A 13,538-nucleotide genomic window follows, 5' to 3' on the forward strand; every position below is an offset into this window, starting at 1 on the left:
TAACAATTATAATGAATCTCCTATATATATTACATTGTATTCATATACTATGAGTTATATATTTAAAAAACAAATTTGACATTAAATTAATTATGTATGAACTTCTCATATATAATCTTACATTGATATACTTTTAAATATTTATTTAATTATATACATTGGGCATTAATTCATTCACGCAATACGCACGTAAAACTAGTAGAATACATAAATATATTAAGATCTTTAATGTCAATTAGGAACTAAATGTGAGTGCTCAAAGACTAAAACAATTATAAAATTTTATAACTAAGAGTATCATTTTTTTTTTCAATGTTAAAAAAATTATTGTATAAGAAGAAAAAATGATGGATGTGTTGTTAGCAATATTATTATTTACATTATTATTTATGTTATTTGTTTGACTAGTCTTTATATTAGATTAGTCGTCATTAGTTATTTATGGCTTTCCTGATTGATAGGATTAGTTCACGCTGTTGTATTTAGTTGATAGTTTTGTAATCTCTATTGAGTTGGAATTGAAACTGTGATCCTTATCTCATCTGGTATCAGTCCAGGTCCATTTCTCTCTCCTCTCAACTTTCATCGATCGCAGCCGATTGTAAACTCCTCCCCAAAATCGCCGATCATTCACCATGTCAACCAACTCATCCGAAAGGACGGTGACTGCCGGCGATCCTACCCTCCCAAACCCCACCGCAAATTCCCTCTCAAGCGCACACCACTTCGTCTCAATTAAGTTGACGTATCGCAACTTCTTTTTTTGGCGAACGCAACTGGTGCCCTTCCTCCGTGGCTAGGAACTCCTCGGCTACGTCGACGGCGAGACACCATGCCCACCGCCGACCATCCCAGCTGCTCCGGCCTCCGGCGAATCCGCGTCTGATGCAACCACTGCCACGCCGGTTCCGAATCCTGCATACTGAACATGGATCAAGCAGGATCAATCTCTTCTCTCCCTGCTGATTTCATCGCTTTCCGATGAGGTCATGCATTTGGCCGTCGGGAAAACCACGTCTCGCGCCGTCTGGGAATCCGTTGGAGTAGCGCTCGGGAGCTCGACACGGGCGCGGTGCCTAAGTTTGCTTGGCCAGTTTCATTCCCTCCGGCAGGGAAACAGTACTGCGGCCGAGTACTTGGGTCGCGCACAGCTTTTGGTGGAAGATCTCGCGCATACCGGTCGCCCCATCTCCCTGGACGAACAGAACTTGTTCGTGTTCCGTGTTCTGCGTCCAGAATACCGCGCCGTGACGTCCTCTCTTACAACGACGGGCACGCCCATGACGATCCCTCAGATTGCCGACTACCTGCGAGCGCAGGAGTTCATTTATTCAGAGGAATTTCCGGCCGGGTTTGACACGGGAATGGTGACTGCGCTGGCTGCCGTGTTTGTTGGACGAGGTCGCCGCGGTGGTGGTGACAGCGGGCGAGGCAGCTCCGGTAATGGTGGCTGCACCAATCAGAAACGAGGCCGGGGATGACAAGGTCGCGGGCGTGGAGGCCGTGGCGGTACGCCGCGCTGCCAGATTTGCCGTGCGCAAGGCCATACCGCTCTCTATTGCTATAAGCGCTATGTGCCGCAGCCGCAACCACAGGCACATATGGTGGTTTCCGGCGAAGACACGGCGGCGGCTTCCTCGGCATCCGGCTGGTTCCCCGACACTGGAGCGACGGCTCATGCAACCCCGGATGCGTCCATGATGTCTCACACTGTGATCCTTATCTCATCTGTGTTAGGTGCATATAGCAATTTCATTGGTCAAGTTCTATATTTGATTATAATTCTTAATTTTATAATTTTATATTTAGAATTGAAGGTAGTTTCGGAGGTGATTGCACCAGGTAAATTATTTTGTGGATCATGGTTCACACAGTGCTATACGTGTAAATCATAACAAAAAGTATATTTTTAATATATTAAAAGTACATTATTCGTGTATTAAATGTACATTATACAAAATAATGTACTTTTAGTATCCAAATAATATACTTTTCATGAATATAATTGTACATTTTTAATATGAGTGTAATTTAAAATATGTCAATTAAACAATTTTAATGATACTAACTCTATTACAAGAAAGTATATGTTCTATACTTTCTCTATCTATTGCAATCTAAAGAGTCAATACTCCACCATCGGGGTTCGATAATCATGTGATCTTCCCTCAAGCAGAGTCACAGAGGTCATGTCATCTAAGTACAAAGTGCTTGTCACTCATTTTAATGATATATTTTTATACATTAATTTTATTTGTAAAAAAAAAAAAAAAAAGAGTTAAATTCAAGTCTAAATGTAAATTATATGTAATGACCCGAAACACGTTAAGGTTAAAGTGTTAAACAGTTTTTGTCTAGTGTCATGTTAACAGGTCGTGTCAATAATTATCGGGTCTACCCAAACCCTATAACTTTATTATATAGATATATAGAAAATAATGTTAAATTACATTATTACCCCTCTAATTTATATTACTCCTTATATTGCGTAATAGCTAAATATGGAGATGGTATAGTAGTCATTTTAATAAGTTTTTTTTTTATTAATAAACATGAAAATTATGAACATAAATCAGATTTGAAAAATAAATAAATATATAATATGAGTATGTGTCTTGTGTTATGAAATTATTATGTATCTCGGTCGTTTCAATTCAGGATCGTCCATAACTCTATTGGTCCGTTTGGTTCACGGAATAGGCCGGGAATGGCATAGCATTCCCAGTAATAGGCCTATTCCTTTGTTTGGTAACCATTTCTATTACCAGGAATAATATTCCTGGTAATAGCCTATTACCTCAAATAAGGTAATAGCTATTACTAGGGCCCCCCCTGGTATTAGCCTATTACTGAACACTCAGGAATAGATTTTAGAATTTATTTTCTTTTTTTACCCCTTTCTTTAACCTAATTTTTTTTATCCTATATATAAATTTATCCTATTTAACCACCGTCGTCGCCACCACCACCGCCGCCGCCGCCGCCACCACCACCACCACCATCGCCACCGCCACCACCACCACCACCACCGTCGCCGCCCCCACCACCAGTGCCACAACCGTCACCACCACCACCGTCGCCGCCACCACCATCGCCACCACTGCCACCACCACCATCGTCATCATCACATATTTTTATAAGGGTATTTATGTCTTTTAAAACATATTTCATTTCTATTCCTTAAATCAACCAAACACTGTAATATAATTCCTAAAATCTATTCCTTCCGCGAACCAAACAATAGAATAAAATTCCTATTCTATTCCTTGCCTATTCCATTCCTATGGAATAGCATTTCTATTACCTCAAAATTCATTCCGTGAACCAAACGTGTTGTATGTGTTTTATGTTGTGATTTTTTATGTTATAAAAATATTATATCTTAGAGTATGAATTCTGTTTCAATTCACGGTTCATAATACTAAATATCGTTACACGCACTCCACCGCTATTTTCTTTAATTGTTCCCGCCAGACTAATAACGTAACCCTAATAAGATAAGATAGAGGTAAGGAAATACTATAAATATATATCCACGCACTCCACCTCTGTTTTTCTAATATAGTTCCCTCCAGATCGACTAATAACGTAACCCTCCAATCGGAATCTACATTTCGAAGTTATTAGCTATGGAGATTCCATTGGGTGCTCGCTTTCAACCTTTTGATTACGACGTGCTCAAGTTTCTCTTCAATTTCGTTACGGGGAGGAGTTGTGTGGACGATGAAGCGCTGATTCATCAGGAAGATGTGTTCGGTGAGAAGGAGCCATGGGAGTTAGTTCCGTCGGGGAAAAAAATGGCGTATTTTCTGACTAGGTTGAAGAAGAAGGCCAAGTCCATGAAAGGATCTAGGGTTCAGCGAACTGTGGGGAGAAAGATGAAGGGAAAGAAGCCGGGCACTTGGCACGGCCAAGACATCGGTAAAGCGGTGGCGGACGAGAACGGGAGGTTTCTGATGGGGTATAAACGGAGCTTCCTCTACAAGAACAAAAGTGAAGCGGAACAAGACGGAAAGTGGCTGCTGAAAGAGTTCTACCTGTCGGAGACGATGATCAGGAGAGTTAGGGCCGAATTTCCTATTGTGGAAGAGAGAGAAGATTTCGTGCTGTGTCGCATAGAGCGAAAGAAAAAAGATGATGATGACGATGATGATAATGATGAAGAAGATGATGAAATAACGTTGGAACAAAGCGGCGGCACCAACAACAACGTTTCCGAGGCTATTGTTTCCGTTCCCGTTCCGGTTCCCGTTGAAACACCGATATTGCAGATCGCAGAGGGTATCGATGATGATGATATGGATTCATTCTTTGTTGGTGTTCCAATGGAGACATTATTGGCAGCACCGGCCGGGGATACGGATGGTGGTTCCTACACCAGTTCTGGTGTTCCGGTACAGACTTCGCCGGAACTGGGTTTGGAGTTTATGGATTTTAATGAAATATGGGATATCGAAGATGTAACTACGTTGATAGGTTTTGATTCTTGAGACAAAATTCTTTCTCTTATGTTACTATAAACCATAAAGTAGTGTTATATATGTTGCTGCCAGCCTGCATGTTTTTGCAATTAAGCTCTTATGAAAAGATCGAATATGAATATATACTTGAATTGTTTTCCTTTTTGGTGTTTAATTTACTTTTAAAATGGTGGAAGGGAAGCTTGATGGCACCTGTATTATCATTATATTCCAAATGAATGTTTACATGAATGCTTAAAAAAAATATTAAAGGTCTCTGATCTAGCATTACTCATTAATTATCTACTGCAGAATTATTGAACGTAACATTATATTATAGTCCCATGCATTCTTCTGGAAATCCTTGGCTGTTGTTTGGTCAGTAGATATTGTGGCATTTTTTTTGGAAGCATTACTCATTAATTAACATTTTTTTTCTCAATTCTAAACTTTACAAACATTTTCTTCTTCCAAATTCTGTAGATTAATTTTTCTTCATTATTGTTTGTATTTTTTCAACAGAAGACATGCCTACACTAATTAGTAAAAACACAGTTGAGTATTATGTATTTATGTTTTGAGGGTATTATTATTTTTCTTGTAATAGTATATTGTAAAGAAAATTAAAATATAATTAATAAGTATTAACAGAAATCAATAAAAGCAATGCGGAAATGTTTTAATTCATACCTTACAATTGATATTATTGTTTTTAAATTTATAATATACTAAATTTTTGTAGAAATCAAATTTATTCAATTTTCAATTAAAATACATAAATTTATTTAACATTTTTAAAAATATATGATATATTATAAAATTTCTTGTAATAAAATTATAAATAATGTGTATCAATATTTTTTTTGAAAAATATGTGGTAATTCATTAGAAATAAGCCACAATAATGTCAGGTGGGAGAAGATCCCAGTACATAACAGTAGGTTGCTGGTACGTGGTAGAAGCTAAAGCATGGGCTAAATAATTGTCTAGTCTAGAAATAAAATTAAACGAACAGGACTCAAATAAAGACGCAGTTGCTCTGCAGCTGTCAATGGCATAGCTGATGTAGGAACGAAACGCAGATGGTGGTGTAGTAAGATAACGTTGTAGCGTCAAGCAATCCGTATATACATCTATGTTTTGCTCTCCCCGGTCTTTTAACCATGATAAGGCTTCCTTGCGTGCCAACGCCTCGGCCATAAGTGGTGAGAAACAATTTGGGAGATGCGCACTGAAGGCCGAGACATAACCTCCATTCATGTCTAGAAGAATTGCACCAACTATTGCCTTGCCTGTGTCGTGTATGTAGCCAGTGTCGACACGACACAACATTGATGGCGGTACGGCTTGTGTAGCAGTCTGCGTGTCGGAGTCTCCTTACGGCTGTGGCAATGAGGCGGACAACAGGTGGTCTCGGGCAGTAGCAATTGGACGTGCCCGACGCCATGCATGCATGGAAGCAACAACGGCCGCAAGTAAGGATCTTGGTCGTGGGAGAAAGGCGCCCCAAACTACTCCGTTTAATTTCGTGCTCTCCAAATATTGTATAGAATTGATGCTGCATATAATACCCCCATCAGAGTCTAAAACATTTAGAAGTTCACCAAACCAAATATGAAAAACATTTGTCACAATATTGAGGATTGGAAGGTTGGATTGTTCCCATATGTTTCTTGCAAAATCGCACAACACTAAGGCATGCATAGTATCCTCCTGACATATTTCACACATGGCACAATGTGGATCCACATCCACTCTCTTTATAAGCAAATTAGTAGTGGTAGGCATGATATCACAAATGGCTCTCTAAAGAAACATTTTCCACTTGGGGGATCTTGAGTTTTCATAGGGCCAACCATTTTGTAAAAGTCCCAACATTACTTTCATAATCCCCAACAATTAGCATGTATCCACTCTTTACAGAATAAATTCCTCTCGGGTCTCCATGCCAATACCAAGTATCATCATAATCAGGGGAAACATGTATTTTTAAAATATTTGTCACATCAATAGGTTGAAACAAATCGATTAGAATTGAATGATCCCACGTACCAGTTTCTTGATCTATCAATCTCACCACTTTGGCTCCTGCTAATTGCATTGGCATTTCCGTTTGTATCATGGGTTCCTGATCATCCTGTATCCATGGATTAGTCCATATGAGCGTAGATTCCCCATTCCTAATCATGCCTCTTAGCCCGCTACAGATTAAACCTTTGGCTGCCATAATACTTCGCCAACAAAAACTGGGGTTATTCCCTATCTGTGCATCAAAAAATGATCCATTGGCATAATAACGAGCTTTATAGACACGAGCCACCAGAGATTCAGGTTTAGTAAGCATTCGTCATGCCTGTTTACCTAACATAGCTAGATTAAAGGCACGTAAATCCTTAAAACCCAGACCACCATATTTCTTAGGGACACACAACTTATCCCACGCCTTCCAATATATTCGACGGTCAGTTCCAGAGTCTCACCAGCAGCGGTTCATAATTCTCTCAATAGCTGTGCACACAGATACTGGCAGCAGAAAGACACTCATTGAGAAGGTAGGCATAGATTGTGCTACACTTTTCAATAAAATTTCCTTGCCTGCCTGTGATAGTAATCTCTTATTCCACGACCCAATTCTTTGCCGAATCTTATCCTCAATATATGATAAAGCCGCCTTCTTGTTTCTCCCAACAAAAGAGGGAAGCCCCAAGTATTTCCCAAAATTAGGAGCGTGTTCCACTCACAAGACCTGCGCCACATTTTCCTTATATGTTTCACTCATATTCCTGCTATAGCATATGCTAGACTTGTGGTAATTAACCACTTGCCCGATAAATTCTCATAAACAGATAGGCATTTCTTTATCTCATTGGCTTCCTCCATATTAACCTTAAAAAATAAAAGACTATCATCAGCAAAAATAAATGAGAGATTGGGCGAGCACCTCTTGCTGCTCTGCAACCATGAATTGACCCCGTACTGTGTGCCTGCTGCAATAATAGAGAGAGACCCTCTACACAAATAATGAAAAGATAAGGGGACAAGGGGTCCCCCTGTCTTAAGCCACGCGTGGGTACAATGGGGTCACTACGAGGGCCATTCACCAAGAAATTGTAAGAGACTGTGGTTACACACAACATAATTAATTCCACCCATCTAGTATCAAAACCCAGAGCCAACCTCATGTTACGAAGGAAAGACCACTCCATCCGGTCATAGGTTTTTGCCATGTCTAGCTTGAGAGCACTCCAACCCACTGTTTCACATTGTTTCATGTTCAAATAATGCCCCACTTCCTCAGCTAATTAAATATTGTCAGTTATTAGTCTATCTGGGATAAAGGCACTCTGTGACTCCGATATGATTTCCTTCATAAGTGGCTTCATTCTATTAGTTATCACCTTAGCCATAATCCTATAAACCACATTACTGAGAGCTATAGGTCTCAAGTCGGTAACCAACTCAGGGGTATTTTTCTTTGGTATCAAAACAACATCCGTATTGTTTAAACCATGTGGAAAATGGCAAGACTCAAGCCAGCCTACCACAAAGCTCGCGACATCCCCCCTACCACATCCCAAAAATGATGATAGAAGCCCGGGTTCATTCCATCAAGGCCAGCCGGCCAGGCGCCTTATCAGGGAACATTGCAAACAGTGTAGTTTTTACTTCATCAAATTCAAAAGGCCGTAGTAACGATTCATTATGTGCCTGAGTAACCCGTGGGGGTAATTCCTTCAAAGAAACCCTCCCCAGGTCCCGGATTTCCAGAGCAGAAAATATGATTAAAATACTCCATAATTACATTTTTCATAGCCTCCTCCTCCACCCAATCCCCATTATCATTCATAAGTCTAGATAAAGTATTCTTCTTCTTACGATGAGAAGCATACCTGTGAAAGAACTTTGTATTGGCATCAGTTTCCTTCAGCCAGTGTTGCTTGGCTCTCTCTCCAGTAGGCATCTTCCTGGGTTTCAGTGCGGCTTAAGAGTTGTTCTAAACGCTGAAACTCTGCGAGTGAGGCTGGGTCAGTGCACCCCCTCAACCGTTGTTGGTCCTTCTTGAGGTTTACAATTTGCTCACCAAACTTGTGGTACCGATCTCCACCCTATCGTGTTAATCGGTCACCGCAGTATTCAATACAACTCTGCAAGCCCTGACCCCTTCCCTCTTCCCATGACTGCTCCACCACACCTCTACACCCCTCATCATATAACCATGTCATCTCAAAGCGAAATCCCCTCTTTCCAGCTCCACCCCTCCCTAAGGATTCATGGATTCCCAGAAAGAGGACAGAGTGATCAGATTTCCGGGTTGTCAAATTTGTCACTCTGGCTCATCCGTTAGTAGGACCTTATCGAGTCTCTCCTCAATCCAATTCACCATTCACTTCCCTTTTTCCCAAGTATACTGATATCCATCCATATGCATTTGGGCAAGGCCACAGTCCTCAATAACATCCCCAAAATCGCGAAGGAGGTTATTCGGATGCGGATCCCCCCCCCCCCCCCCCCTTCTCATACTGAAAGAGCAAGTCATTAAAATCCCCCACAACGATCCACGGGAGATTTGATCTGCCTGCTAATGCCCTTAAAAGCTCCCATGACTCGCTACGCCTGGTGCGTTTCGGGAAGCCATAATAACATGTCATACGCCAAACTGGAAAACCGGTTATAGTTACCTCAATATCAATATAGTTCTTTGAGTAAATCAGGAGCCTTGCCGTATTATTCTTCCTCCATAACAATGCTAAACCACCAATCAAACCACTGCTATCAACATAAAATAATCCTTCAAAGCCAAGTTTGACACGAATACGCTCAGCGTGATCTCGTCCAACCTTGGTTTCCATTAGAAAAACAAAATCGGGTTGCTTACGGGACACCAGGTCCACAACTTCACGAACTGTCCATGGATTACCCAAGCCATGGCAGTTCCAGCTCAACGTACTCATTGGGTCGGGCGGGTCTGGGATCCAGAACACGCCATATGCAAGTTTTTTGAACTATCGATCATTGTCACATCACCATCACCACCTTCCGGCCTACTCCCTCCACTCCCTTCCCCCTCACGGCGCCGTTTAGCGACCGCAGCCACCACCTCCTCCGCCTCCCGTGCCGCTACTAACCAGGGGTCGGAAAGATTTTCTGGCTGTTTCGCCGGTAGCTTTGCAGCCGGTTCCCCCTTCGGTCGTCCTCCCAGTGGAATAAGCCACGGGTCGCCAACTGCACGCGGACCCCGACTCCCTCCCATAATGTGTATTAATATAAATCAATGAAAATTTGAAAGTGCATATTCAATTTAGAGATTTTAGTGACTTTTGTAGAATTTTTGTTTTAAAAATTTTGAAAAAGTTAATAAAAGCAAAGCTAAGCAAAGAATACTGTGTCATCATTTTTTACCAATAACATCTTTGTTAGTAGTAAAAAAGATGTAAGTGCACGATTTTACAGAATTGGAGTATGTAAATGAAACATTATAAAATTTGAAGATCAAATTGTTCTTATCTTTCACCAATAGTTGAAGGATTTATTTCTTCATTTTCTACTAAATTTCTTATTGTACTTTGATATTTAAGGATTAGATGCACCGATTTATTGTAATTAGGAACCAAAAGTGAGTGCTCAAAGACGACTAAGTATCATTTTTCAAATGTTAAAAAAAATGTATAGGAAAAAAATATGGATGTGTTAGGTGCATATAGCAATTTCATTGGTCAAGTTCTATATTAGGTTTTAATTCTTAATTTTATATTTAGAAGGTAGTTTTGGAGGTTATTTCCGACAGAACATTGTGGGAAGATGTAAATCACGATGACTCAATGGTTCAACAGACAATGCCAAATGCTGGTAGGTTCGAACCTTGGTCTCGACTCCCAAATACTGCCAACTAAACCATTGAGCTAATCCCGTGCGGGGTATTTTATTGTCTTGGTGTTATGTTAACGGGTTGTATCAATAATTATCGGATTTACCCAAACCCTATAACATTATTATATTGATATATAGGTAATAGTGTTAAATTACATTATTACCCCTCTAATTTATATTACTCATTATTGCGTAATAGCTCAATATGGAGATTATAGTCACTTTAATAAGTCTTTTTTTATCAATAAATAGACTTAATTGTTTCCTAACCCTAATGGGCGGGATAAGATAGAGGTAAGGAAATACTATAAATATCCACGCACTCCGATCCACCGCTATTTTTTTCTAATATACTTTCCGCCAGACTAATAACGTAACCCTCCGAATCTACATTTCCAAGTTTTAGTTATGGAGATTCCATTGGGTTCTCGCTTTCAACCTTTTGATTACGACGTGCTCAAGTTTCTCTTCAATTTCGTTACGGGGAGGAGTAGTGTGGATGATGAAGCGCTGATTCATCAAGAAGCTAAGATGTGTTCGGTGAGAAGGAGCCATGGGAGTTAATTCCGTCGGGGAAAAAAATGGCATATTTTTTCACTAGGTTGAAGAAGATGGCCAAGTCCATGAAGGGATCTAGGGTTCAGAGCAACGACTAAGTATCATTTTTCAAATGTTAAAAAAAAAATGTATAGGAAAAAAATATGGATGTGTTAGGTGCATATAGCAATTTCATTGGTCATCAAGTTCTATATTTGGTTTTAATTCTTAATTTTATATTTAGAAGGAAGTTTTGGAGGTGATTGCACCAATATCATTATTAAAATTGCCAATCAATAAATCAAACCTTAATGTTTATAAACACTAAATTAAACATAAATCATATAGATTTTAATTCGCTCTATAATAGGTTCATAATATTCCTTCAATATGCTCATACAAACAAAATTAAATGTACATAAACATTATACTATGGACGCACAAGTTTAATAACATTCATCATGTATATTTGTTCTATTTCCATAGTCATATATAAACAATAAACTAAACGTATATCAAATTATATTTTCATTAACTCTATAGTAGCTAGGTTCATAATATTCTTTTTATATGTTCATAATAACACTCATCATGTACTATTTTTATAATATTTGTTGTATTAGTTCTATATGTCTATAAACCTAAACTACTATTTTTTATTTTTTATTTTGGGAAATAAACCTAAACCTAAACTACATTAATGTCTATAAATAAACTAATCTAAATGTACATTATATGTATTTTCATTAACAATATAGTAGGTCCAAGTCCATAATGTTCTTTCTATATATATATATTTTATATATATAAAAATTAATGTATATAAACATTATACTAAAATAATGATAGATTTTATGTATTTATAATTTTTTTTTTAATTTAGAAATATATTAATGTGACTGTCATTTAAAAGATTTCAACTAAACCATTTTAATGATATATTTTTATACATTAATTTTAATGACAATTTTTATTCTTAAATTATTGTAAAATATAATAATATTTTTCGTCCTTCAATTATGTATGCAATCACTTTTCACACCTTCAATTGTCTTTGAAGTAATTTTTTTGGTGTTATACTATTGTTACCAGTAATCAAAAAAGCTACATTGCAGACAAATTAATAGATGAAAAGTGATGACATGTTTAATTAATGGACAAAATGTTATTTTCCTATAATTCAAAGACAAAAAGAAAATTGTTTTCTATTTTATATTTCTTTTGTCTCATTTGAGCCCTAACTAATTCATGCATACCATCCATCATTTCCACACATAATCTGATGCATATATAATATAATGTCATTGCAATACAATGTTCTGAAATCACCTATGAACAAAGATGTGAATATACCGTTAGTTAGGATACAGGAATTGGCCGTGCATGAGTCCGATCCTGCCTGCAGCTTTCTGATATTTCCTTCGAGTATTGATCTGTAGTTTCGAATTGAAGGTCACATGTAGTTTACCAGGCAGGTAAGCCTACAGGTTGGTTCATGTAAACGAGTTAACACAATAATATTAACAGATTAAATAGAATAGGTTCTTAATAGGTTTAACGGGTTGACTTGTTAATATGCTAAGGTTAACCTGTAGTTTACCTGGCCGACAAACCTGCAGGTTGGTTCATGTAAACGGGTTAACACAATAATATTAACAAATTAAATAAGATTGGTTGGTTTAACGGGTTGACTTGTTAATATGCTAAGGTTAACCAATGACGTGAAACAAGTTAGGCTAAACACAACCCTGATATTTTATTGTTGGTATCATGTTCATAGGTCGTGTCAATAATTGTAGAGTTTACTCAAACCCTATAACTTTATTATATAGATATATAGATAATAATGTTAAATTACATTATTACCCCTCTAATTTATATTTGCGTAATAGCTAAATATGGAGATTGTAGTCATTTTATCAATAAATAGACTCAATTATTTCCTAACCCTAATACGGATAATAGGATAAGATAGAGGTAAGGAAATACTATAAATATATATCCACGCACTCCACCGCTGTTTTTCTAATATAGTTCCCGCCAGATCGACTAATAACTTAACCCTCCGAATCTACATTTCCAAGTTATTAGCTATGGAGATTCCATTGGGTGCTCGCTTTCAACCTTTTGATTACGACGTGCTCAAGTTTCTCTTCAATTTCGTTACGGGGAGGAGTTGTGTGGACGATGAAGCGCTGATTCATCAGGAAGATGTGTTCGGTGAGAAGGAGCCATGGGAGTTAGTTCCGTCGGGGAAAAAAATGGCGTATTTTCTGACTAGGTTGAAGAAGAAGGCCAAGTCCATGAAAGGATCTAGGGTTCAGCGAACTGTGGGGAGAAAGATGAAGGGAAAAAAGCCGGGCACTTGGCACGGCCAAGACATCGGTAAAGCGGTGGCGGACGAGCACGGGAGGTTTCTGATGGGGTATAAACGGAGCTTCCTCTACAAGAACAAAAGTGAAGCGGAACAAGACGGAAAGTGGCTGCTGAAAGAGTTCTACCTGTCGGAGACGATGATCAGGAGAGTTAGGGCCGAATTTCCTATTGTGGAAGAGAGAGCAGATTTCGTGCTGTGTCGCATAGAGCGAAAGAAAAAAGATGATGATGAGGATGATGATAATGATGAAGAAGATGATGAAATAACGTTGGAACAAGGCGGCACCAACAACAACC

General features: G+C 38.6%; 1 protein-coding gene across 1 annotated transcript in view; it reads left to right on the plus strand.

Annotated features, from left to right (window-relative positions):
- Window positions 1-12,958: 12,958 nt before the first annotated feature.
- The window catches only part of LOC109149251 (NAC domain-containing protein 83-like), a 727-nt gene continuing 147 nt past the window's right edge, over window positions 12,959-13,538 (plus strand). The window contains exon 1 of the mRNA XM_019296910.1: window positions 12,959-13,538. This exon is cut by the window's right edge and continues 32 nt beyond it. Within this exon, the coding sequence (XP_019152455.1) occupies window positions 12,959-13,538 (580 nt within the window).

Source organism: Ipomoea nil, unplaced genomic scaffold (assembly GCF_001879475.1).
Source record: "Ipomoea nil cultivar Tokyo-kokei standard unplaced genomic scaffold, Asagao_1.1 scaffold2159, whole genome shotgun sequence".
NCBI classification, from domain to species: Eukaryota; Viridiplantae; Streptophyta; class Magnoliopsida; order Solanales; family Convolvulaceae; genus Ipomoea; species Ipomoea nil.